Source organism: Lagopus leucura, unplaced genomic scaffold (assembly GCF_019238085.1).
Source record: "Lagopus leucura isolate 7727_CA_CO unplaced genomic scaffold, USGS_WTPT01 Super-Scaffold_739, whole genome shotgun sequence".
Classification (NCBI taxonomy): domain Eukaryota; kingdom Metazoa; phylum Chordata; class Aves; order Galliformes; family Phasianidae; genus Lagopus; species Lagopus leucura.
Window position 1 is genome coordinate 20,972,675 of NW_024962255.1, and position 26,800 is coordinate 20,999,474.

The following is a 26,800-nucleotide window of genomic DNA, read 5'->3' on the forward strand; positions in this document are numbered from 1 at the left end:
CAGAGGAATAGAGAAACAAAAAGGATGTGTACTTTTTTTTTCTTTTCCACTGTTCGGGAGACTTTAATCCAATTATTTTGTATCTTTTTTTTTTTTTTTTTTTTTTTTTTCCCAGGTATCAGGACAAAAAACTTAAAGCTGTCCTTTCCCCATAACAGCAGGTCTTTCTGCTGCTATGGAATTCTTAATTGTTATAGTAAAATAGTTATGATAAGCAGCACACACATACGCACACTCATGTGTATGTATATACATGTACACACATGCACAAACAGAAGAATTATTTAATCAATATTAAATTCTGGAACGTATGTGTACATGAAAGCATCTCAATCTTTATAGAAATGTTATGGAAGTAAGATTCATAAAGGTGCTTTGCACACATCGCATTGCTTTGGAGAATGTGTATTTGTACCTTGATTAATTATGAAGTCCTCTGTAAATTACTAATTTAAGAGTACTTATGAACACCTATGCAGAATTTCTCTTTATAAAATTGAAAACCAATACACTTTTTTTACGCCTAGTCAAAGAGATATCCATGTGCATTGTTAACTGCATGAATTCAAGAACACTATATTTTGCACTAAAGCTGCCAATTCATCATACAAACCAATGTTAGATTTTTTTTTTTTTTTGGTATATTGAATTTTGAGTAAGTGCAACTTGTATCAATGTTTTTGTAGGTTGTGTAAGAAAGCTATGTAATATACATCACTGGAAGTTTTTTCTAAGGTCAGGTTATACAAACATTTGTCAAGAATGATTTCAATATAGTTGATCCTGCCTGGGGCCAGAGAGACAGACTAAGTGACCACCTGAGGTTCCATTTGGCCTGTTTTCTGTGAGCCTGTGACATTGTGATGCCACATATAGATAGGTATATAAAAGTTGGATTGGTGTAAAAGTTTATTTTTGCTATTTTATGCTATTCATTTTTATTAAGCTCAGGAAAGGAGAGTAGTTCCTAATTAATTTTGGAAGCCTGAAATGCCACTTAATTGGAAGCTGTATTTTAAGATCTACCTTGAGACTGATAAATAACAGAGTAAATGAAAGAGATAAAAGCAAAGTAGGATAGATTAGAATTTGAGAGTCTGCTAAATCAATCTTTTTGACATATATTCTAAAAGGAATTCTTCCATAAAGACAAAGGAAAATATTGCTATGATATGTGTATGAGGAAGAAAGACTTGCACTGCCTGGCAGACTTTTGGAGACTTGAGTGTTAGACCAGGCAACCCTGACAGTGTAGAGTACGAAGTTCCAACCATGATATGTACTGAGAATTCACAGCTTCAGTAAATTCAGCACATTCTCAAGAGCTGTAATGTTGACTACTGAGTTACAAACTCAATTGTCTTGTCACAGAGACTTTCCATCTGTGCACTTTTAACTGGAGATAAAAGAGAGACTTGAAAATATGATAGTGTTAGAATATTGCCTTCATTTCATCTAGAAAAAAATGATACATTTGTTGGAGTTTTTAGCTTTTACTAATTGTTGATATTAATGGCATGCTTGTTCAGATAGTTGTGTGAAGTTCATAAAAATTGTTTGCAGCTTCTACTCTGTGCCTGTTGATGGAATGAAACTGCACAGTTACCTTTAGGATTCTTCAAAGGTATAGATGGTGGCAAGTGGCAAGCAACAGCACATGCCTCTGCAGCTATGCCTGCAATTTATAATCAACTCAAGTCACAATCTTCTTGAACTCAAAAACTGAAAACTCAAGGGAGGTATTTACTAAACTGAAGTTAAAAAACATATTGTTCTGTAAGATACTTCTCTCTTTGGGAAAGGATGAAGTAGCTGGGGCATAAGAGGAGAAAATACAAGTACTATTCCAGAAAGGAGAATGGTCTAAATGTGGAAAATCAATTCTCAGTCACGCACTCAAGTCTCTCACTCAGTCCAAGTACTTGACTGTTCTCCCAAAGCCTGTATAAGCATCCTAACTGAAGCTCATCAAACGTGTTTTAACAAAGTTTTTTGTTTAAAAACATTCAAGTATTTTCAATTGGATTTTATAGAAGGAAAGTCAGTTTGTAAACCTTGGCATTTATATGGCTTAGCAGTAGTGATCTTTAGTACAGGTTGCAGTTTCAATTAATATAACTTAATTTTGTATGTTGCTTCTTTCGTCCAGAAGAGTCTAAGCCTAGTAGAATTTAACCAAAATTAAATCTAATTTGAAACAGTATCTCAAGCAAAAGAGATTTTTCATGTCTGACTCTTGTAGTGTGCCTTACTCATAAGTCTGACCATATCTGAAGCCTGCTAATAATGTGTATCTGTGCATATGCATGCAAGTTTTTGCTATATTTTAATCAACTGAAGTCATCTAATATTTTTGGGTAATGGAGTCCCCAAAAATATTACTTAGTTATGATTTTTTTAAAGTTTATTCTGTTTAATATTATTGCTTAATGTTACTGTCATTGAAACATGTATGCTATTAAGCATTAGTTGTCAAGGAGTCCTTAAATGCTAATGAATAATAATGGACTGCAAGTATTTAGGTTTTTGCAGCTGACCCATTTTTAGGAATTTTTTGCAACACTTGCAGATTCAGAATACAAACTACTCCATTTATAGAGCATTCATTAAAAATGAAATAGCAATTTAGTACAGGAATAGTTAAGAGGTCACTGAAAGTTCCTGCAGCATGGGACTAAAGAATTTATTTGTCATACTATATACCATTTATTATCAGTACGACTGGAAACTGGTAACATGCAAGAAACGTAGGCTGCTTGCTGTCTCAGATACCTACATACAAGATGAGCTTTTTTTTATTGTGAGTAGTAGTATTAAAATAGTAAAAGTACTGGTGATGGTAAGAATGCAATGAAAAAATCTCATATAAAATGCGACATAATATTTTGTTGCATTGAAAAATATTTAACATACACTCTGTGTTTGCCAATGAATCAAATTAGAAATGCACAACCATTTAAATATATGTATTTTTTTTTAACGTATCGCTTTGGGGAAAATAAGGGCATTATTAAAGAAATAGTAAAGTCCTTTTTTGTGGCAAACAAGCTTCAGGAGTCTGGGTGGGACAGATTCCAGTGCAGGTGTGATATTTGCAACATGAAGATGAAACAGTTTATTAAAAAAATGTTGGTGCTGTTTTTGTTAGGATAGGAAAAGGAATAAATGCCTAGAAATTGCCATTTCAAGGTAGAATTTAAGCAGGTTTAAATATATTCAAAACTGGAGTAAATGTCTTTTTTCTTCAGAACTGCAAAAGAAGAAATAAAAATATCCTTGTGGGGATTTTTTTATGTACAGTTTTCCAGGAGATGTTTTGTGACAGAATATTTTACCTATTTTCCTCTTCAGAGCTAGGTAAACCTAGCTGCAAATTAGGACAAATTTGTTATACACTGATGTAGTTCACAGAGCAAAAATTGCAGCATACCTTGGAAGCCCAAAGGAAGTTACATTTCTAAATTGTTCATGTAGAATTTATTTTTTATTCATGAAAACTGTATATAAAGATTCAAAATTTAGCTTCTACATTTTTACGGTAATAGTCAGTTTCTGGTGAAGGTTTGGTAAATCCATCAAGCAGTGACTCTACAACCGGGCAGAGTAATTTTTAATTGCACATAAAACATTAAAAGAATTTGGATGGTACATGCTGATAAGAAAAATTTTGACCTTGGTAACACATGAATTAGATTCTCTTGCTCAGTCTCAAAAATACCTCTTTACTTAATCTACTGGGAGTAAGTTACAGCTAATAGCATGTAAAACTAGAACACTCCTTTATTTTGGTTTCTGTCATGTACAAGACTTGCAGTCTTTCCCTCCTTTATCTTTTAGTCTTCAGCTAAATTCCTTGTTCAACCTCTTTCTGTGAAGGAAAGATTTAGTGCTTGATTGATTTACATAATCCATAATTTACCTGAAAATTATTTCATATTCTGGCTATCTTTTATGTTATCATCTCTGCAGTGGGTAAATAGAGACTGTGAGAAAATGTGAAGATTCACTGGGCATGAGATACTAAAGAGGCAGCTGAAAAATTTTTGTTTAAAAGTATCATGTATTTAAAGTAGTTTCCAGCTAGACTAATCTGGAAACTGCTTCTATTATACAATACTTTCAAGAAATAATCATGCATGTTTATTTCCTAAATTCATACAGTATGAATTTTATTGCTTGGGCTACATTATCTGCGATATGGCAGATACATCCAGTTTTTTCTTCCAGTATTCTCACCATTGTTGGGAGGGGTATATGTACTTCTCAATCTTGAAATAGAGGCACAAAATTAAGTGTAGATGTGTACCATCCTTCAGTTGCATTTTTGTGCTATATATTTACAAATTTGCTGAAGCTGGTTTCTTCCTTTTCTTAATTCTTCTGTAAAACAGAACTCTTCTGGACAGTAATTTTTTCTACAGATTGCTAATAACCAGTATACAAGGATATATTATTCTGCACAGATTTTTACAGAATGTTTTGTTTAATGACATCTGAGAACCTCTGACCATTAGTCCTCTATTCCAGTTTTTCTGTTGTGGATAACAGCATTCACATAGAATGCTCTGAAAGTAAAGCCTCCTATTTATTTCCATGGAAACTTCAACAGATATAAAGAGTACAGTAACAGTAACACTATTCCATAAAGCACATTTTCATCTACAATGCACTTTTTTTTCAACATAGCCACCACCACTAGCTGATTCATGTGGATAAGCTGTTTGAAATGTTCTTTATTTTGTGGTATGACAGCTGTGTGTAGCTATCCAGAACATGGCTTCATGTCCTTCATGTCTCTGTCACTGCTGCTGAAACATACCACCCACCACCTCACTGTGATCACATCTGCTGATTGGTCTCCATAAACATTCAGCAAACATCAATCAGTGTCTGTATGTGCCTTTTTTTTCCACATGGAAGAATTCAGTGACATATCCTTAATGGAATATCCTGTAATGGAATATTAGTGGAAAGGTTCAACTTCTACTACCATACCACCACCATCTTCCTCTGACATCATAGAGCAAGATAATAAAATAGGAGGCATTACATTTGAAGAAGGTCTTGTATAACAGTACTTCTTTATTATGTGTGTGGGTGCGTGGTTTGGTGATTTCATTTTTTTGTTTGTTTGTTCTTGTGGGTTTTTTTTTTTTTGTGAGGATTTAAATATGATATAGCCACAATGTATGTATGTACAGCACAATATATGTATTTGCACAAATATAGAAGTAGAATCTAAGTCTATTAGTTATTTGTCATTAAAATGACAAATAGTGTAGTTTTGTCTAAAGATGCTTAGTGGTTTTTGCTTTTTGTAGTTTCCTTTGTCTTCCCTCTCCTTTCCTCTTTCACTAGCAGCTTTGCACTGCTTTGTTACGTTATAATTTTAAATACATCACATTCAATTTACCTTGCCTACTTAAGAATGCAGGAGATCCATAAAACATCTTCATGAAATGGGTTGGACTTCATGACTTATTTCTCCTGACACTTCTCAATTTCACAAAAATTTGATTTCTGAAACATTCTCTGACTGTGACCCGCAATTATATTATTTGGCTTTTTAATGTCAGGGGAAGTATAGTTGCTTTTTATGTATGTTTTTGATGTGCTACTCTCTAATTTCATGTATATTTTTTGTAAGCTCTACAATATAGGAATTAAGACTTTTTCACATTTAATAATTGAACCCCTTATTTCTCACACACATATGCTACTATGTTGTTTTTATTCTAACACCTGGATTCTAATCTCAAAAAATTTCTTTGAACTGTGATTTTTATCTATAAACTCAGAGTAACTGACATCTTTTGGCTAGATTTCCCTTCAAGGCATCAGTAGGTGTGACAGCTTTTCAAGTGCATCCATATCAGACTTTCCCCTGGACAGAAAGGTTCTGGAAGAAATTTAACCTGCCTTTAAACAACACTTATATTAAGCTTAAAATGCATTTACATTGGTAGATGCTATAAGGAGTAAGTGGGATGTGAGTGTGAAAATATTTCAGCTATGAAATGTTGAACTAGATGTCTAAGATTTTAATTCAGTATTAAAGTTGTAAAATAATATATACAATTCACAGTTCGTAGAGAAAATACTGTCTTGAGAGACAGAACTATTGCTCTAAAACGAAGCTAGCATCATTAAGTGGTAGCTTGCGCTACTTACTTGTGTTACCTTTTTCAGCATACTATAAACAGAAACAACTATTCTGTATTTTGCAGTTCCAAATTAATTTTTAAATCCAGATTTATTTTCCCCTGTGGATGCATTTTTAAGATAAGAGTAAGAGGACTGAACATTCATAATCAGAGTGCAGAAAAAAATCCTTTGCTGCCACAAAATTGAACATTATGTTGCTTTAAATAGAAGTAGGTATTTCTCACCAATGAATCTGGGAGGAAATAATGTTGTGAATATGCTGTGCAAAAAGCTTTATATATAACTGACCAACTGGTGAGATGCTGAGTGCTGAGAGCAGGAGAAGGGTGGACAGGTAATGAGTAATGCTGACATTTCAGCAGAGACCTGAAGTAAATTTCACATTAATCTTCACAGAATGCTGTATGTTTGGGCAGCAAAAATGGTGAAGGCTCCAGAGCACAGGTCTTATGAGAAGTGGCTGAGGAAACTGGAATTATCTAGATTGGAAACAAAGATGCTCAGGAGAAACCTTACCATCCTCTCTAGCTACCTGAGAGGAGATTGTAGTAAGGTGAGGTGTTGGCCTCTTCTCCCAGGTGACTTGTGATGAGGGGTAATGACCTTAAGTTGCCTGAGGAGGTTCAGATTGTATGCTGGGAAAAATTTATCCTGAGAAAGAGTGATAGTGCATTGGAACAAGCTGCCCAGGGAGGTGGTGAATTCACCATTACTGAAGGTGTTCAAAAACTGTATAGACATGGCACTGAGTGACATGGTTTGGTTGGCATGGTGGTGATGGATTGACAGTTGGACTAGATGATTTTAGTGGGCTTTTTAAACCTTAATAATTCTATGATTCTATGATTATTTTTTTGAATGCAGTTCTTCTGAAACAGTGCAAGGCTTAGATATATAATAGCAGATGCAAATAGGTGATTTGCAAATGTTCACCAGAGAGTCATTACACATATTCTAATATGTTTCTTATTTCTTGCTGAGTTTGAAAGTAGCTGCTTTAGTGTTTAAAAATAGCCAGTCTTCAGTTGAGTTCTCAGCTATCCTTGAATTACAAAAGCCTCAAATGCTCAGTATCTTTAAAATTTAAATCACACTTTATGCAGGGAATAAAGATTCTCCCATCTTACATTCAGAGCTATCTGATACTGTTTTATTAATGGAATAAAGAACTATTCATTATGAGTAATGGCAACAGAACAGAACCTCTTCCTGATTTTATGTGCATTTAGGCAGTCATATTTGAAAGTATTGCTTTGGTGCTTCACTTGCTACATTTTTCCTGCAGAAAGAAAAGATTTTCTGTCGCTCTGGAACTGAAATTTTAAAAACTTGATTTTTTTTTTATGGAATTGTGTCCCTGACTTCATATAGGATGGATGGAGACTGAGAGGGAGATAAAGAACGAGAGATAATGGAGGTTCCTTTTGCCTTTATATCATATTTGAGGAACTGTCCCATTGTTGCGGCAGTATGAAACCAGTGTGCAGTATCTCTTTGAGTAGCTGAAATGAAAGGTTTACAAGAAATTGAAGTACATGTCTGTATAACCTACCCATGGGTAGCAGAAGGATTGAACATTCTGACCCTTTATTTTTCTGATTAATATGCCTTTAATTATGGAAGTGCATCAGAGACTTATGCTGCTTTTTCTTTTCTGTTACAGAAGTTTCCAATACCAAGAGGTACTAAAATGCTGATAATATCATTCAAACTTAAGGAGAAGTTGTAAAGATGACATCATTATATGTCTAGATACAGACGAGTTTTCCAAACTGATTCTACAATTTCAGATAGAAAACTATTTATTATTATTTTTATTGCCACAGTCAGCAAACACTATCATTGAATCTGGGAAGGAATTTTAAGATGTTCTTCTATCTCTGTCCACATCCATTGTAGCTCCTCCTAGTCACATTTTCTAATATGACAAACATATTTGTCACAGGTTTCACAAATTTGAAGTCTTAAAGTCCAGATACCAAATGTATGTGATGGCTCCTAAATATGATTTTTACCTTGAAAACCTAGGTGGAAATTGACAGACAGAGCTTAAAGGCTCTGAAGAATTGCTGTAGGCACTGTCAGCCATCAAAGAGACTTTCTGAGAATTTTTAACTGATCTGAAGTGAAGCAGCATTAAATGGGGAGTGTGAAAGGCTGAGCTGAGTGCAAAGTAGCACTGAGCTATGGGGAAGAAGTGGTGTTGTATGGTAAGGAACATGTTCTGCTTGAATTAACCATGCTGTTTGATGCAGTGTTACTGCAGCTGTATCTCCTCTGGCTTTTCAGGTTTAGAGCACAACCAAAGAAAACCTTAGCTTCTAGATGCAGAGATTCTTTTTGCATAGGGAAGTTGTCATAATAGCTGGATGGACGAGGGGCAAAGAGAAGGGGTTGCTTTGTTTTCCACTGAAGTTTAAGAGTTTTTGACTTGTTTTTGTATATCTTTAGTACTTTGACTACAGCTGACATTCCTACAAGTTCAGCCTTGTTAAAGTTTGTAAGACTGAGTTTTAGCACTAGGAGCAATGCCAAGGAGGCTTGAGTTTGGCACAACTGGTTTATTTTCTGTGTTGTGTTCTGGTTGTTAGGCATTTTGAAATGTTTCCTCAATTGCTTTCATTACTGTGTCTCAGCAGATGCCTGCTGGGTTAGAAGTGCATGTAACTTGGTAATGGATATGTGCTGAAGGCATTAATCGAGTTTTTATTCAAGAAGAGTTTTGTTATACATTCTTTATTATGTGTGTTTGTTTGTTCTGTGTCTTTCCTACATTGTGCTATTACATTTAACTTCTCCTTTGTTAGCAGTGATTTGCTTACCACTGTATGACTGAGTTTTACCTCTATTAACTTCTGTAGCAATCAGCTTTAAGAAATGCTAAGCAGTTGCTTTGTGTGGTTTCTGACTTTGGCCTCTACATGTCTGTTTACTTGGAGAAAAATTAGACAGTGCTGCTTTATTTGTGTAATCTTGGATTTTCTGATGCTAAAATTTTATGAGTAATGTTTGGTCATGGGTGCAATGTTTTCTGCATGAAAGAATTCAATGGCGCAACTTTGCTTCATGTACATTCCCATATCAGATGCCATTTTGTTAGATTGTCTCTTTGCTGCTATCTGTCACACAGCAACAAAATGTAATGTAACATTAGTGGAAAATTCAACCTCTACTGATACACCATCAAAATCTATCTCTGATGACATGGGCCAACATAATAAAACAGGAAGCATGACTTTTGGAGCAGCCCTCATACTTAAGAATTAGTCAGAAAAATAAGTATGTCCTCTGGTTTCACACACTTAAAATGTACTTTGTTCGCCACCATTTACAAGACCAGAAAGTTTCAGTTCTGATGGGTGTCTCAGCTGCTTCATTCTGATATATTTGAACTCTCAGCTCACTTTTGCTCTTGCACTTTTCAGCATATTCTTGAGCAAAGAAATTGGTTTATTTTGTCTTATTGTCTGACATATTTGACATCATATTTGACATCAGGAGGCCTCAAATTTGCAAATTGTTATAATAATAAGACTTTTATTACAAGGCAAGGATCAGTATATTTTATTCTCTATATAATAGAAGCTATGCAGCAATTAAACAAAACCCAGTACAGCAATTCTTATTAGTCAGCATCACATAACTTAATTGGTTCCCGGAGGGTAATACCAGAGCCTTGAAAAACTTCCCTGAGAAGTTACCAAAAAGATTAGATAAGATACAGAGCTACAAAGGCTGAAGCATTTAACCTTGAGAGAGCACTCAGGGTGGGGGAAAAAAGGACCTGCTTCATGGCTGGCCAACTCCTCACACTTCACTCCTGGCTAATTCCCCATTTAGCTGCCAGTGTCTGCTGAGCTCTGTCCAAAGTGCTCCTGCCATGCACTGGAGCAGTGCTGAGAATTTAAGGAATAATATTTATAACTTCTCCCCAGGAAAAACTCTTCAGTGAGTCAAGGTTTTCGTATGTCAGAGTCCTTGAACTTATGATGCTTCAGAATCCCTACCAATTCAGATTGACAGATCTTTACGGTGCAAATTTTTTAAAGCCAGGAAGCTGTATTCTTGCAGGAGTGTGTAACAGAGGTTCTAGTGCCATATATTAAATGAGGATTTAATAGCTAAATTAAATCCTGTAGGAATTTACTGTTTTGTAGATTAAAGCAAGCAGCAGATTCTTGATTTTAATTTCTAAACATCATTAGGTATCAGGGTGTTCTTTCTGACAACGACTGTGGGTAAATGAATAATATTCAATTAATTATACCAAAGGTATAGAGGTTGAAATATTGCCTCACTAAGATCTGTAGAAATAAATATAAAAACCAGTTATGATCTGTATATTGCTCTATCTTTATAATTATGCAGTTACTGCTTATTTGGCTGAAGGCTTAGCATTTCAGCTTTATTTCAGCTTTGTTACTTCCATTTATATTGGTCCTGATGCACAATTAGCAATTACAGGTGTAAGGTTAATTCAATAAAATAATAATGTGATTACATTTGAAATATGCCAATGTGATGTGGAGAAGGATTGGATGTGTAGAATTGGCCTTGTCACACACATTAATCTACCCACCATGTATATTTTACAACACAGTAGGAATTTATTTTGTGTTTATTTAGAAGCTTGGTTAGAATATGCCCAACTTTGTGGAACAAACATGTTAAGGGTGTTCATGAAATTATAGTTCAGTAACTTTTATGTAGGTTTTTTGATTAATATGTTTTCAAAGGTGCTAAAAATTGTGATGGCTACATCTACAGAAGTTTTATTTTGCACAGAAATACATTGGAGTATTTAAACTATATATATTACTGTATATAAAGTTCTGCTATGTATTTGCAGTCATTATCATCAGACAGTTTTCTATCTTGAGTTATCAGAAATAAGAAAATATTATACTAGCCTTAAGGAAGCAAACTTTTTTTCAAAACTCTTATCTGCTAATATCACCTGCCAATGATTAAATGTATTTTTAGTTTATACTAACCTTTCTTAGCTTTTCTTTAAATCTGTTATAGTCTGTGTAGCTGATAGAAGAGAAGCCCGTAGCCAACTGCAGTTGTTTTGCATCTTCTAACATTAGTCACCAAACAGCTATTTCCATTTTTATTTCTATTTATGTTCCTATTATTTCTGGCTACTTGCAGTGAAAGAAGTTAGATTAGCGATACTATTTAAACTGTTTGAAACAATCCAGCTCATTTGTACCAAATTAAACTGAGAAGAGGTATGAGTAACACGAACGTTAGAAGTAGATCTTGAGATACTAGCCAACCAGATGATTTTTTTTCTGATAGGAAAGGAGGCAGTGAAGCACTTCAATGAGTCTTACTAGCAGCAGAGGTGAAAAAAGTAAATCCAACCACCAGTTTGTCAGTGATAAGCATGATAAGAGCATAATAATGTCCCCAGCCAAAGCAATCACATATCATTAAAACAGTAGTCCTTGTTGTTTACATTGTTTTAGATTTTCAGTATTTTAAAGGTCATACTTTATGCAAATATAAATAAAACAGTGTGTATGTACTTTATTCAATCATACACTCTAAGCATGAGTTTAGGCTTGAAACTGTATGCAAGGGGAATTGTTACTCAGTACTCTGGCTAATCATCAGAGTTTAACCATATTACATTTGTGTTTTTTATTGAGACCAAATTCCACCACAGAAACTTAAGCCTTTCTAATGTTCATTTTGACTGGGATTTGATTGCAAAATTAAAAATCAGATTTTGTTCTTTTAAAAGGTAACAAACTTGGATTCTATTTTAAACAACTCTGAAAATGACGTCTCTGAACGCTGTCATATTTCTGCAAAAATGCGAAATTCTAACATCAAACCACATGCATGGCTCTATTTTGAGTCAGATATGTTTCTTTATTTGGGATTCTTCTGAATCAGATCTCACTGAAAATTATAGTGCAGCTCTACACATATTCAATTGTAGCTATTTCTCATTGCTCTCTTTCCAGAATAAACTTAAAAGCACTATTTATAATGCAATTAGGGTCTACTTGACTATTTCTATGTTTGAAACTTTTTCAAAATGTTAAACATTCTTTATGCCTATAATATTTATGTTATCATTGTTTTCTGAATTCAATCTAGGCATGTCTGACCTGTCTGGACAGAAGTGACTTTTCCTTCATATTAAAGAGGATAGAGTTTTAAAAACTGAACTCTAGTTGTAGTGAAAGTAGTCGTTATTTAGAATTATTTATGATGTAGAGCCAGTCTGTGTAGGATACTTTACACTGGCTTAACTGTCATGATAGTAGGATTTATGAAAGTAGTTCCTGAAGCCATTCACCTTGTGGTTCGGCTGTTGTAATTTTTTCACATTGTCAGTGTTAGAGATGTTCTTAATTACATATAATTATATAATGGATCTGTTACAACAAGTCTTAAGAAGGTTGAAAACTCTTAATGGTGCTGGGATGAGATGATATCTAGCAGGAAAAAAAATAACAGAAATATGCATTTTTATAGCAAAAATATTATTTAAAATTCAACATAAAAACTGCTATTCTGTTGTATTTGTTCTGAACATCTCTGCTTGTTGTAGCTTTCAGTAGTGAAGAGTATTTTTGCAGTATCAGAGCTCATACTTTGTTTCACTTTGGAGGGAACAAGAGGGAGGAAACTGCAGCATTCTACAAAATACTCCAATCTTATGTTAAAACACTGGGGAGTTTTTCTCTTTTCTTTTCATACTTTCCTTTAAGATCTGCATGTAATCCAAGTGTAAATTACTATAACGTGAGTGATTGCCATCAAAGGGTACAAAGTTGGAAGTGGGTGGGGAACTGAAAGCCCTATTTTGTTCTTTGTTCTCAATTGGACTGTAAACCTGTTATATGACCTTATGGAGATCACATTAATCCTGACTTTCTGAAGAATTTGCACTCCTGAACTGACTTTATGTTCATTAGTCACAATTTCCTGTAAGGTGAGAATACTGCCTTAATATGGGGCAGAAGAGAGTTCATCAATATAATGTGCTATGAAATTCCGCAGTTGAAAGTATTACAGGCTGTGGAGAGTGTATTATACTCATTTATAATGTTAGTAATAAGTAATAATAATATAGGTATGTTTACCCTATGATATTGAACTTCACCCTGAAGCAAGGTAAATAATTAGCAATTTAGATTTTTTTTTTAACCATAGATTGCAGGAATTAAAGGTCTTTAGAACATTTCTGCTATATTAAAATGATTTTTCAGCCAGTGCATTTGCTGCTTTAGTTTTTAAAAAAGTAAACCAAACAAAATCCCAAGTTGCTATTCACTTAAACAGTTATCTCCATGGTGCGAATTTCTTTCTGAACTTCACATCTGCTTAAGTATCATATCTGTTGATGTTCCCTGTGTTACTAAGCAACACAAAAACTGCCAAATAAACATGTAGTATGGTACCATAACTCCAATAATGCGTCGTGGAGTTAATTTTTTGGTTATGTTCCATATGGCTAATAGGAATATTTTGAAATTCCAAGTACACAGTACTCCAATGTAAAATATATTGGTTTCATTATAAAAAGCAGTTCATATCTTCTAAAAATGTGCATTTAATTGCATGAAGACAGAAAAGCAGCACAAAAATTATTCAAATAACCTTCCAATTATATTTGATAAATCATGTTTAAATCCTTTTTACATTTATGTAGCAATTATAACCTAACCACAGGATCTAACATCTTAGAGCTTCATCAAATCAATCAAATCTCTTAGGCTGAAGCTGGAATGTTGTTCTGATGGAATTGCTCCCAAAGGCAATTTTGATCTATTTAGGCATCAGCTTTGCAGCGCATTCTGAATTAAGATTTTCTTCTGGTAGTATTTCCTAGGTAAAGTTTTTTTTTTTTTCTAGCAGTAAGTCTAGGAAATTTCCACTATATAAAACTAATGAATTGAAAACTTGTTAAAATAATGATTGTTTTCAAAAATGCTACAAATACTTGGTGTATAGGAAACATGGCGTCTCCTGTTACTTGGTTTCCAAATGTGTTATTATAGAGAAGTGCTGATTTTTAGATGGTCATTTAAACAGTCATTCACTGTTATTATATGTAAACCTGAAAATATTTGGAAGACAAATTTTTCCCTAATTCCAAGTATAATTTTTTTATTCAGCTTTCAGGCTTCTCTGAATCACAGTATTTATGTGTGATTCTTAGCTGAGTGAAGCCATATAAGCAAAGTTTGTGACATTTATTTCACTGAATTTTTATTTTACTAAAAAAAAATCAGTAAGTTTGAATGTTTTTCATCAATCACTGTGAATCATCAACATAAGATGAACTCACCCCTGTCCATTCTACTGCAGAGATCCAAAACTCAGATCCTTTTCTATTATCCTAGTCAGTCTCAAGAATATTTCTTATCTATAATTCTAAAAACATTTTAATCTGATTAGTCAGAGATGCCTAACATGTCTGTTAAGAATCAGTTTTTAAAACTGAATGGGATAGTTCTGGAAATTAAATTAAATTATTTAAATTAGTTTACTACTTCATGGTAGTTGCAAGGCAGTTCTTTCTTGCCCAATATTCAGATTGATCTTGCCTTTATCAAATAATATGAGGTAAATATTAGAACAAAAAAGGTAAATTGAAAAACAGGGATTTACAACCATAATTCCTCAATCTTCTTCAAATAATTTTAATTTTAGAATGAAGATTAGAATGTAAATTAATGCTAAAGTTTTGGAAAAGGTTAAAATATTATCTGTTCCCAGCTCCCCTCCTTACTGCTTACTAAGATTACAGAATTGCAGCAATATTGCTGTATATTCTTTCCAGCTAAGAGAGGAAGTGCTTCTAAGAGCAACTGATGTGTTGCTTTGTCCTTGCTGTAAATAGGAAGTCCAAGAAGGTTGTCAATCAATAAATTCTGAATTTGCCAAAAAGCTTGGCATTAACGAAGCAAAGTCACTGCTTGCAAACATGCTTGGAATTTGAAGGCCAATATTTTTTGAGTCACCTAGGGTGTGATGCCTTAAACAACATGTGCAGTGTTGTACACTCCTTAAGAGCTTCTCAAAATCAACAGACACTAACTGTCATTTATAGCAGAATGCATTTTGATTCTTCAGCATGTTTACTATTTCCCAAACTTCCCATCCAAAAAAAAGCAGTAATTCTTAAAACAAAATGGATTTGGTATAAATGTACCTGTTCTTCCATCTGGTGATTTCCACAGAAATATTTGCATCCCCTGTTCTTTAAACAGAACTTCTACCTGGAGTTCTTAGTTAAAAGCCTATTACCTTTGAAATCAATTCTTCTTTCATGTTGGTAAATTCTTCTTTCATGTTGGTAAAAAATCGTATTTTTTTCCTGTTTCTGGTTTAAAAACTCAGTTTAGATCTGGACTTTTCCAGTATTTAGTAAGTGTATGCTCATCCACTTTACCTAGTTGAAGTAATATTTTTTTTCAAATAGCCATGCTTAGGTCTTCCTTGGACATAGTAGGGAATGCTCTGCAAAGATTCACTCACTAAAGGTCACAGTTCACTTTTAAAAAGTCAATTTTAAAATTAAGTGTTAATACTTGCTATCTGTGAGTTTAGAAGTCAATCAAGACTCCAAAAGGTCATTCCATAGTTATCAAGGATGCTGGAGTATGTTTTAATGGGAAGATTTAGAAAATAGATTCAGGGAATCTTGCTTAGATTGTTATTATCAAAAATGTTTTTGTTACTTTTTACTGTAAAATAAGCCTCAAAGGAAAAAACTTTTGAATAGCAACACTAAGTGCTCCTCGGAGCCATGACAAATGGGAATTGGCTGTGTTCTCTAAGGTTTTTTCTAAGAGGCAAAGTATTGTGACCAGTGTATTCAGAAAAAGAAAGAGACTGACAGTGGGAACAAAGAAGGAGCTAAGGCTTTAGTATTTCTGAGATGGCTTTAAAATACGAGCCATCATACAAATAGCATCCAAAATCAGTTGGTTTAAAATAACTACTGCTTCACTGAATGAAAGTTTGTTTCCACACTAAAACCAAAACAAATTAAGGAAATAGATGTATCATGCAAACCTCACAACTGTATTTTTATAAACTGTATATTTGATAAGAAATGGGAAAATTCCAAGAATCCTCTCAAATAAGTTTCCTTTGTAAGATTTTTTTTCAGGCATGGGAACAGGCATTCCAAGAATAGTGTCTCTAGTACAAGTATTGCACTGATTTGAACTTTTTTTCTTTTATCAGCATTGTTGTGATGGCTAGCAATACATTTCAAACAGCATTACAATATCAAAATATTATAATATACAAATTTAAAAATTGGGCCCAGAAAAACCTGATGAGATTCAATAAGGTTAACTGCAGGCTAGTGCACTTGGGTTAGGACAATCCAGATATGAGTACAGAGTGGAAGAACTTCTTGAGAAGTAGCCTTGCAGAAGAGAACTTTGGGGTTCTTGTGGATGAAAAGCTGGGTGTGATGTGCTTGCAGCCAAGAAGGCCAACAGCATCCTGGACTGCACCAAAACAGGGACAACAGCAGGATGAAGGGGATCATCATCCCCTCTGCCCTCATGAAGTCCAATCTGGAGTCCTGTGTCCAGGCCTGGGGCTCTGAGCACAAGAAAGTCATGGAGCTGTTGGAGTAGATCCAGAGGAGGGTCACAGAGATGATCCGAGAGCTGGAGTGCTTCTCCTAAAGGTTGTGAAAGTTGGGCTTGTTTAGCCTGGAGAAGAGAGAGCTCTGTAGGGATCTCATTGCAGCTTTCCAGTTCTTAAAAGAAACTCAATAATCAGAAGGAGGACTGAATTTTTACATGGTCTGATAGCGGTTTGAAAAGGGTGAACAGTTTTAAAATAACAAGGGGAGTTTTAGATTAGATGTTAGAAGCAAATTGTTCATTCAAAAGCATTGGAGCAGGCTGCCCAGAGAAGCTGTGGATGCCCCATTTAGATGGAATCCTGGGCAGCCTGTTCTAGTGGGTGACAACCTTGCTCACATCAGGGGTTTTGGAACTGAAAACGATCTTTAAGGTCCCCTCCAACCTAAGCCATTTTGTGATTGATTCTGTGAATATATACAAAATCTTCCCAAGAGATTCCAAAGACTAGCAACACAGTTCCAGTGACATTTCACTTATGTGTGCATGTGTACCCACTTTAAAATGACAGAATAATAACTGGATGAAGAAAAAAGAGGTCATCCAACTTCAACCAGACTTACTTCCCTACAACATTTTTAATTTGGAAAGAATCTAGGCATTTCTTTTACAGCAGAGATTCAGAAGAACTGCAGAATTATACTGAAAGACCTGTTTTTACCAAGGTTTTCCTAACACCTGAATGGCTACACTCCGTAGCACTTTGCTAGCACTAGCTGCAAAGAAATCACCCTGTCACATCAATTTTACTTTTTTTTTCCCCACGCTAATTCAACAAAGGCACAGCACTCCTGCTTTGCAACGCCATTATTCATCTGCTTTTCCTCATCATCACCATCCTCATTTTCTTTCTTCTTTTTCATCCTTCTCATCATCTTCTGAGGAAAAAAAAAGCTAGCTAAAACAGGTAACTGTAACAAATAGATACATTTTCTATTGTGATTGGATTTGTTAATTGAATGGAAAATTGAATTTCCAATTTGTGATGGATTTAGAAATATTTATTTGACTTATTTTATTTTGCAGATGCTTCAGAAAATTGCTGTTTGTTTACCGCTGGTTCTGCCAACCAACTCAAGAAGGGACCGATCTATTCTTTCATTAATCAAACGCAGTATTATCTTGAACTAATTATTCTTCTCCACATGGCCTTTCTTCTGGTGTCAGCTTATTTTCTGCTGACTCATACTCAGGGTGCTCCTGTAGAGAATGGGGCACTGTTAGAAACACTGAAGTCACAGGTAGGATTATTCAGCAATAAAAGTGAACACTATTCAGCACAGGTGAGACCTCCTGGCACAAGCCGACGAATACCTCAGACAATTATTATTGGAGTTCGTAAAGGAGGGACAAGGGCTTTGCTGGAAATGTTGGATATTCATCCTAATATTGTTGTAGCAGCTACAGAAGTCCACTTTTTTGACTGGGATGAAAATTATGTGAAAGGAATAGACTGGTATAGGAGTTTGATGCCATTTTCGTATGGAAATCAAATTACTATTGAGAAAACACCAGGCTATTTTACATCACCACAGGCTCCAGAAAGAATTCATGACATGAATAGCTCCATTAAGCTGCTGCTCATTCTGAGAGATCCCACTGAGAGAGTTATATCTGACTATACCCAAGTATATTACAACAGAGTAGAAAGTCACAAGCCTGTTCAGCTTTTTGAAGATATTGTTATTAAGAATGGAGCACTTAATACCAAATACAAAGCTATTCAGAGAAGTTTATATGATGTTCATATGGAGAAGTGGCTTAAACATTTCAGTTTGGATCAGATTCATATAGTGGATGGCAATACTTTAATCAAGGACCCTCTTCCTGAATTACAAAAGGTTGAGAGATTTCTGAATCTTCCTTCCCGAATTGTGTCTTCTAATTTTTATTTTAACCAAACTAAGGGATTCTATTGCATTCGAAGTGATGGAAGAGAAAGATGTTTACATGAATCCAAAGGGCGACCCCATCCTCTTGTTAACAACACTGTTTTAGAACAACTTTATTCTTACTTCAGAGAGCACAATGCAAAATTTTACAGAATGGTTAATCATTCTTTTGACTGGCATTAATGCATTTGCAATCAATGCTTCTTTAAAAGGGCCTGAAAATGAACTCTTTCAAGCATATCTTTGTAACATGTAGAGATTCATATTATGAGAACTTAACATACTGGCTATATAGAAGCAGTGATGTTTGCTTCACTGGAACAAGACATCTGTCAACTCATTAAAATGTTGGGAAAAATGTTTCACGTATTTGTATGGTTACTCTGGATCATATTCTACTCTTCTTTTTCCCATCGTGCAAATCATTCCCATCAGAATCTCAATGGACTTAATTCACATATGATGTTTTGGAAAAATGACTGCTTTTAACAATGTAAAAATGTACATATTTGAAACTGTATTGTTCTAACTGTTCTGTATTTTTTTTTTTGTTCTTGGTATTTTTTTATATCAAGTATGAGGATAGTGACATTGATTTCTAGAATTTTTCCTACAATAGGTTAAATTATATGTTAAACAGGGGCGTAAGTAGTGGCTCCAGTAAATAATTCATCCTATGCTAATATGTTAAAATTTTCATACAATTAATAATAATAGGAATCTATTTCACCTTTGATTTTGAATAGGTGAACTAGAAGATCCTTGTCTGTATATCATTAGTATTAAATCACAGTCTTAGTATCTTGGGTCTGAAAAAAATAATCTCCAAATAATAAAGTAAGAATATGAACTGTCTGAAGAAGTTTAGGAAATGAGAGATCTGAATGTAAAGAAGTTAAAACATCCCAGGCAACCTCAGTTTACACCATTATTCTGTATAGTAAAATGCAAAAAAAATTGTTAATATCAGCACCTGTACAAATGTTTGATAATATAAATTATTTGACTTTGAATTTGAATGAAAAAGATAACTCTTTATCAGTACTACCATATTAATTATATTTGTATTCTGTGACTAAGTTATTCTATTTCTCTCCCAACTTTCCTTTAAGTATCTCCATTGCAATAGTGATTCTTTTGAATAAGAAAAACACGTTTCTTTGCCTGCCCTTCAAAGCATGGAGTATTCTTTGTAATTTCTAATGCAGGTCATGGGAGGTACTCAGACTTAAAAGTAACATCTTTTTATACTTGTATATCTCAAATATACTATGGATGACGTACTCAGATTATGTATAAAAGTGACATCCTGCATAAGGAACTTTTCTTTTTGATATCTTTTGCCTGACAATATTGTCTGCTCTTCTTTTGCATATATCAGTACCAAAGAAGAAAGTCAACTTGAAATGTTGAATGCTAAATAGAGCTATACAAATGCAAGCACATGTGCTTGTTTGAAATTGTACCTTGCAATCCAAAAATCCTGGTGAGCTGTAATTGCGTGGGCACACTCTAAGCATCAGGCTCCACTTAAACCTGTTGAACGTACTGAATATCTGTATTTTTCTGTTCAAGCAACTATTCAGGCTACAGGATACGTTCCCAATATGGAATTCAGTCATCTTTTTCATGAGTTTGAAGGTATGTATTGCAGCACTAATTTTGGGTTTTTAAATCGCTTTACTAAAGTGCTACTTAGATGTTAGGAAGATAGCATTCTTCTTCCACTGAATCTGATCAGAATCAGACCCACTATAGATTAGTTGGAAAGAGCTGTCGTCATACTCCTTCAAGAATTGTAAAATATTAAAAATAGGATAACAAATCTTGTTTTTCTACTACCTGTGAACGTATATCTAAGATGGGAAAATTATGCTAGTTTTTCATTAGCCTATAATTAACCTCTAAAATTTTCTTTCTAAAATATGATTACTTTGCTCAAAACTATTATTTTTTTCTTCCGTCTTTTCTGAGGTTGTGGCTTCTTAATCATTAATATTGTTATGGTCTGGGCACTACTCAGAAATACAAAGTTGATGTGCATCAGGTATGGAAATATAAATGCATTTCTTTCAAATTCACCAATATCCAAGATTATAGGTTTTTGGGGTGGGTTTTTTTTTGTTTTTTTTTTTTTCAGTATTGTTTTCCATTTCTTATACATTCCAAAACTTGTCATATATTTCATTTGCTGCTTTTCCACAATTACTCTTTTTAATAGTGTTCTTGTTTTCATTTGCTTCTTTTCCATGATAATTTTTAATAGTGTTGTTTTCTTTTTTCCTATTTTTTTTCATATTTTATTTTTTTTGCAATGAATTTAATCTCAAAACACTGTAGAGTTTAACAAAGGCTTTAGGAAGCTGTCAGTAATGAGACTTCATATGTCTATGCATCACTTTCAATTTCACGGGTTAATGTCTTTCTATATTTATGTTAGCAGGCATCAAGACAACGACTTCTTTGAAGTTTACTTTGAGTTGAATGCAGAAGTACCACTTGGCAAAAGTTGTATACATCTTTGAAAATTCAGGTCTCTTTCTAGACTTCGCATTTCAAGGAGTGCTGTTCAGTATAGATTAGTAATATGTATGTTTTCTTGATTTGTTAGCACTCTTCATTCCTAATAAACATTTTTGGAAGGATAGAGGTGTTGGAGTAAACTCGATATTTTCAAGTTTACTAATGCCAGAAGAAATGGCTCTTTTGTTCTGGTTTTACATTAAAAAAAAGATTCTCATCTGAAGTTTCTAGGTAAGTGGTCTACAAAGATGCAAATTAACCTGCACAAAAGAATTAAGTGAATACAGCACAACGTGATTTAGAATTGCAAATTGCTTCAATCGTGGTTTTCCATCTTATGATCTGAAAGATACATCACGTGCAATTCTAGCCTTCTTGGTTGAGGTATACTTGATGATGAAAAGCCAAAATTATTTTTTCTCCTCAAAAAGTATGCAATTTTGGGTGTGTGGAAATCAAAGCAGGTTGAATTTTCTGCAGAACCATAACTGATGAAATTATTAACAAAATAGTTCTCAATTTAATAAATGACAAGTATATTTTAAGAATTCCAATAATTTCTGTAAACTGTTCTTCATCGAGGTGGTCATCAAGGGACTCTTTTGTCTTATTATCTGATACTTAGGAGGCTTCAAGAGCAGTACCTTTCGTATAGGGAGATTGCTTAAAGAGAGCATGTGGCTGTCTCAAAAGTTGTTGAGAGCATCTGAAATACGATGTAGTCACATGTAACAACATTGCAGAATTTAGGATGATTTGAGTGGTCTTTGAGATTGTTTTACATTGCAGAGATATCAAGCTTTCATGTTAAATGTTCTTTTTTTTATACAATAATTAGTGTTGCTTTTATTTACTATGACTGAGAACAGGCAATTTCAAGCAACTGCAACCATAACTGAATCAGTTGAGACTGCCACAATAAGAAGCACTCCCGAACTTGTTAACTATATGAGTCTAATCTTAGTAATTTTTTAAATGTAGGCTATATATATTACAAATTCTCTATCAACAGGAAACTGAGTAAGTTGAGACTTTCTTTTTTTCACAAAAAAAAAATTATCCTAGTAGTACTTAAGTGATATAAAGGAAATAAAGAGCTTCTTCCAGAACCATTTTACCAGGAAGTCTGCTGAGTCTTTTTGTTGTGTCCTGTCCATCTAGCTGCTCAAGGCCCCTGTGCTGAGAGTCATCTTTCACTGCATAGCCTTAACAGAAAATTTACAGTCCTTCTTTAAGACCTTCTTGTCTAACTTTTTTTTTAATATTCATGGCAATATTTTGGAGAACTTTATGGAAGGCATAGACTATGTACTCATCATTGTATGCTGCTACACAAAAGTAACTCCTTCAGTATCCTTTAGGTGTAGTCATAATCCTATAAAATACACTGAACAAAGATTAGAGTGTCTGCTGTAGGGAAGTACATCTGCACAGTTTTATGCACGTTTCAAGGAACTCTGAAAAAGAAAAATAAAAATAAGCAACTCAACTACTAGCTGCCTTTGTCAATTTAGATGTTTTCAACTGTTAAACAAAAATTGAAAATTATAAGTTTTTCCTAGTTCACATTGATCAGAAATTGTCACTGTTCTCAAAAATAGGGTTAATTATGAAGTATTAAATGCGATTGTTCAATTTATTGGTATAAACAACTTTGTAGAAATATTCCAGCCTTGGTTAAAACGTCTGCTTCTCTTGGGACTGCATCTCACCATGGTGTGTAACAATAGGATGAGGAGTAATGAACTAAGATGCGTACATAGGAAGTTCTATATTAATATGTGGAAGAACTATACTGTAAGGCCAATAGAGCACTGGAACAGGCTGCCCAGAGGGGAGTCTCATTCTATGGATATATGCAAGACCCATCTGGATGCTTACCTGTGCAACCTGTTACAAGGTACCTGCTTTAGAGAGGGAGTTGATTGCCATGATCTCTTAAGGTCCCTTCAAACCCCCATGATTCTGTGATTATCATAATTCCTGTCATTTCTTGTTTGATCAATGTGGTCAAAAACAGAACTGTTGGATTTTTACTTCTTTAAAAAGTAATTTAAAAGCATAGTTAAAGAATAAAGAGATCTTAATTTACAGTCAGAGTTGTATGATAACCATCACAATAACTTTTCCTTGAAGAGAAAAGAATATTTAATTTGTTCAAGTAAAGATTTTCTCCTGTAGATTATTATTTTCTGTGCTTGTGGGTTTGATCTTTCATTTCCTTTTAAATGTCTGAATTTTATTATAGAAATGAATAGATGCATTGGAATTAAATTCAATAATAATTTGCCAAGCACATCATTAATCACTAGCAGCAGTTAACAACTGGTATTTAGTTACTGGACAAATAGTTTCTACTTTGGTTATTCCAAGCTTTAATTTGACTTACCATTTTTTTTAATATATTTTAAAAGACAATTTGAAATTTTACTATACCAATGAATGAGACTTTTTAGTATCATTCTGTGATCATAGAGGAATTGTCTTTTTTTTTTTTTTTTTAATTTACTTAACAGATATGAGCTTATTAGAATTCCTGAAAAAAATATTGGAAATAATGGTACTCATGAAATGAAAGTATAAAATAGTACCTTAAAGTTGAAACTGCTAGTTGAAAATACAGAAGACTTTTTAAAAGGCTGATATGAATCGCACATTCATGGTAAAATAGATGTTAGCACTATGTACATATGTAATACATTTCTTGTAGTAATGCATGTAACCAATGTTATGAAGTCTATTTTTTGATGTTAAATTGTCTTATGCTTTTACACTGTATGTTCTTTGATCTCCATTACAGAATGTTCTCAGTAACTATTTAGTGAAAAGTGCCCTAATGTAAACTCTCTACCAGTGGTGCAGGGTTTTCCTCTCAACGGATATTGGACTCTCTCAAGGGTCTTTTGGTTTTAAATTGTTTCCTCTGAGTTTAAAAAAAAAAAAAATGTTTTGAGTGACATTTGAAACAAAAGCAGATAATTATTATTAAACCAGAATTAAAAATATTATATTTAATGCTTTTCCCAGTGAAGAACAATATTTTATAGGAACTTAAAATAGTTGTTTAACAAATAATCTCTTTGTATTTTTCTCCTTCTTCAGTGGATAGTATAGCTGATTTATGGGTTGAAATTGAAATGGCAGAAGTGCAGGTAGTTAAAAAACACTTTGCCATTTGGACCTGCTGAAATGTTTCTATTTTGATGTGAACATTTTAAACTATCATACACTTTTTAAATTCTACTTGTGAATCTGTGTGTGAATGTACAGATGAGTACATGTATGTATATATATATATATTTTATATGCGTGGGTGTGTGTGTGATAAACTATAAACTTACAGTAGAAAAAAAATAGGGCAGACAAAAACAAAAGTAATAAGACCTAAGATTATGGTCTTCTTCTGTTAAACAATTGTTCAGTTAATATGGCATTTCTAAATGAAAATTGTAACTGGGCTGGTAAGACAATAACAGGCAACTCCAGGGATTTGTCTAGGTATTGTGCATTCCTGAATTAATTTTTCTGGTCATTACGCTATTCAGGGTAACAGTTAGTATGCATTTTTCAAAACACTCTATTTTGTCTTATTTGGGACCTCCACAGTATTGTAGGACAGGTTCAGCATATTATATCTGTCCTTTGGCCAAATGCTGCAGTGCAGGGAAGTAACAGTTCTCTGCACTGTTAGGAGTTTTTAAAATCCTTTCTGGAAAATTAGCCGTGCGAGATGCGTAAGTTTTGTTGTTGATTTGACAAGGGCTGTCAGCCTGAAATGCTGTGCAACTGTCACAAGAAGATTGAAGATATCTCTTCTAACTCTGCTAAGATACAAATCTACCACTGTAGACAAGTGACACAGATGGAACACTTTAAACTGCAGGGGGTGCATCACTGCCTTGAGTGAAGAAAGATTAAAAGCTCATAAACAACATATGCTATACTTAGGCATATGCACGCATCATACATAGCTTGCAAAATACACTTGGTCTAAAACAAAAACAAGCTGAATCTATAACCATGCACTAAAGTGATCCTGTTGAAGGCATACTGAACTGCAGGCAGCTGTTGCAGTATGAGCTGTTTGCAACATTATTTCATGTAATGAACGGAAGTCTGTTTAGGCTATGCTCTAGGCATCTGTCCTCTGTGAGCTGTCGATATATACTGTTGTAAATATTTTCAACTTGCAGATAATGGGTATTGTTTTCTCAGATTCAAGTGCAGCTGCATCCATTATGTTTTCCAGACAGCCTCTGTTTACATGATTGCAGATTTTTGTCAAGTGGAATATGGCGGAATGAATAAAAAAGATGAACAGATTCTCCAGAAAATAGTAGCTGATGGATTATATACATAGTGCCCGTTCATGTTGGAAGTAGGCAGAGCAGAACAGGGTTCAAAATAAGCTGCCTTTCATACTTTTCAGAAATAAAGTTTCTAAGGAAGTCTATAGATTTTTAATTTAAATTAAAAAAAGTAAAACAAAAACAACCTCCTTACCTTGTTTAAAAACCAGCTTGGAATTTAAAAACTGAAATTCATCTACGTTAAGAATGCATTGGTTTTAATGTGACTGCATTTCTAGTAATATTTTTTAAATTGCACTGTTTGTTTCAGTTATTTAAAAAAAAAAATATAGTGAAAGCCCTTTCTGCCAGCTGCAATTAGTGTTATATGGACAGAGTTCACAATATTAATTGCTCACACTAAAAACACAAAATCAGACAGGGTGATAGCCATCTGACATTTCATTTCAGTGAAAAAAATGTCATACAAAATGAAACAACAGTGGCATACAATAGCGGATCATACGGAGTATCATGCACCATGTTTTATACAAAAGAAGATCAGAGCTGCTTCAGACACTTGAATGACTACTTCCAACATCTTTTGTGGGTTTGGAAAAAGTGATTCTCCCATCCATCAAACAGACATACAAGGTTCAATCTGAGAGTCAGTTCTTGTGGAAATGAACACTTAGATGACTTTTTTCCCCCTGAATTACCTGCAAGATGGATCTTTGCCAAATTGCAATATGTATTGCATTGGTAGCAGCAAACTAACTGCAGAAGCCCCATTTCATTTCATTTTCTAGGTGCTTGGCCCTCCATTATTTTTGTCTAAAAATGCACTTGTCACAGATGATAATTTTTCTATTCACAAATACAGCTGCCCATAAAAGTGCAAATGAAATACACTAATAACATTTTATGTAGCATCTAGATGTAATTAGCCAAAAAATACAGAAGTACATCACCTTCCTGGACACCTTTGTGTATTATTCCTTTTTATCAGATTAGAATGGGGTACAGTTATGAGTTCTTTTTTTGACTTCCTATCATCACTACCCAGGTATTAAGATAAAAGTTAACAGGATTATGTTATTTTAATAAGCATAGGATGTTTATTTTACAGAAGCACATCACTGTCATTCATTCAATATCTTTGATTTTCTTCTCTTTCTATACAAGCATAATAACTTTTTTTGTTTTTTGTTGTTTTTTTTTTAAGGACAGGAAAAAGTTTATCTTCCATTTTAAAAAACATGTTTATTTGCTTTTTAAAGAAGTATTAATTCAT

The 26,800-nt window shown here is 33.9% G+C and overlaps 1 protein-coding gene across 2 annotated transcripts in view; it reads left to right on the top strand.

Moving 5' to 3' along the window:
- Positions 1–18,924, top strand: part of LOC122175502 (heparan sulfate glucosamine 3-O-sulfotransferase 1-like) — a 39,647-nt gene extending 20,723 nt beyond the window's left edge. For both annotated transcript variants that reach the window (XM_042863231.1, XM_042863230.1), the window contains exon 2: positions 17,829–18,924. In XM_042863231.1, coding sequence (XP_042719165.1) covers positions 17,948–18,877 — 930 coding nt within the window. In that variant the 5' untranslated portion in view covers positions 17,829–17,947 and the 3' untranslated portion in view covers positions 18,878–18,924. The remainder of the gene's footprint in view (positions 1–17,828) is intronic.
- Positions 18,925–26,800: the final 7,876 nt, after the last annotated feature.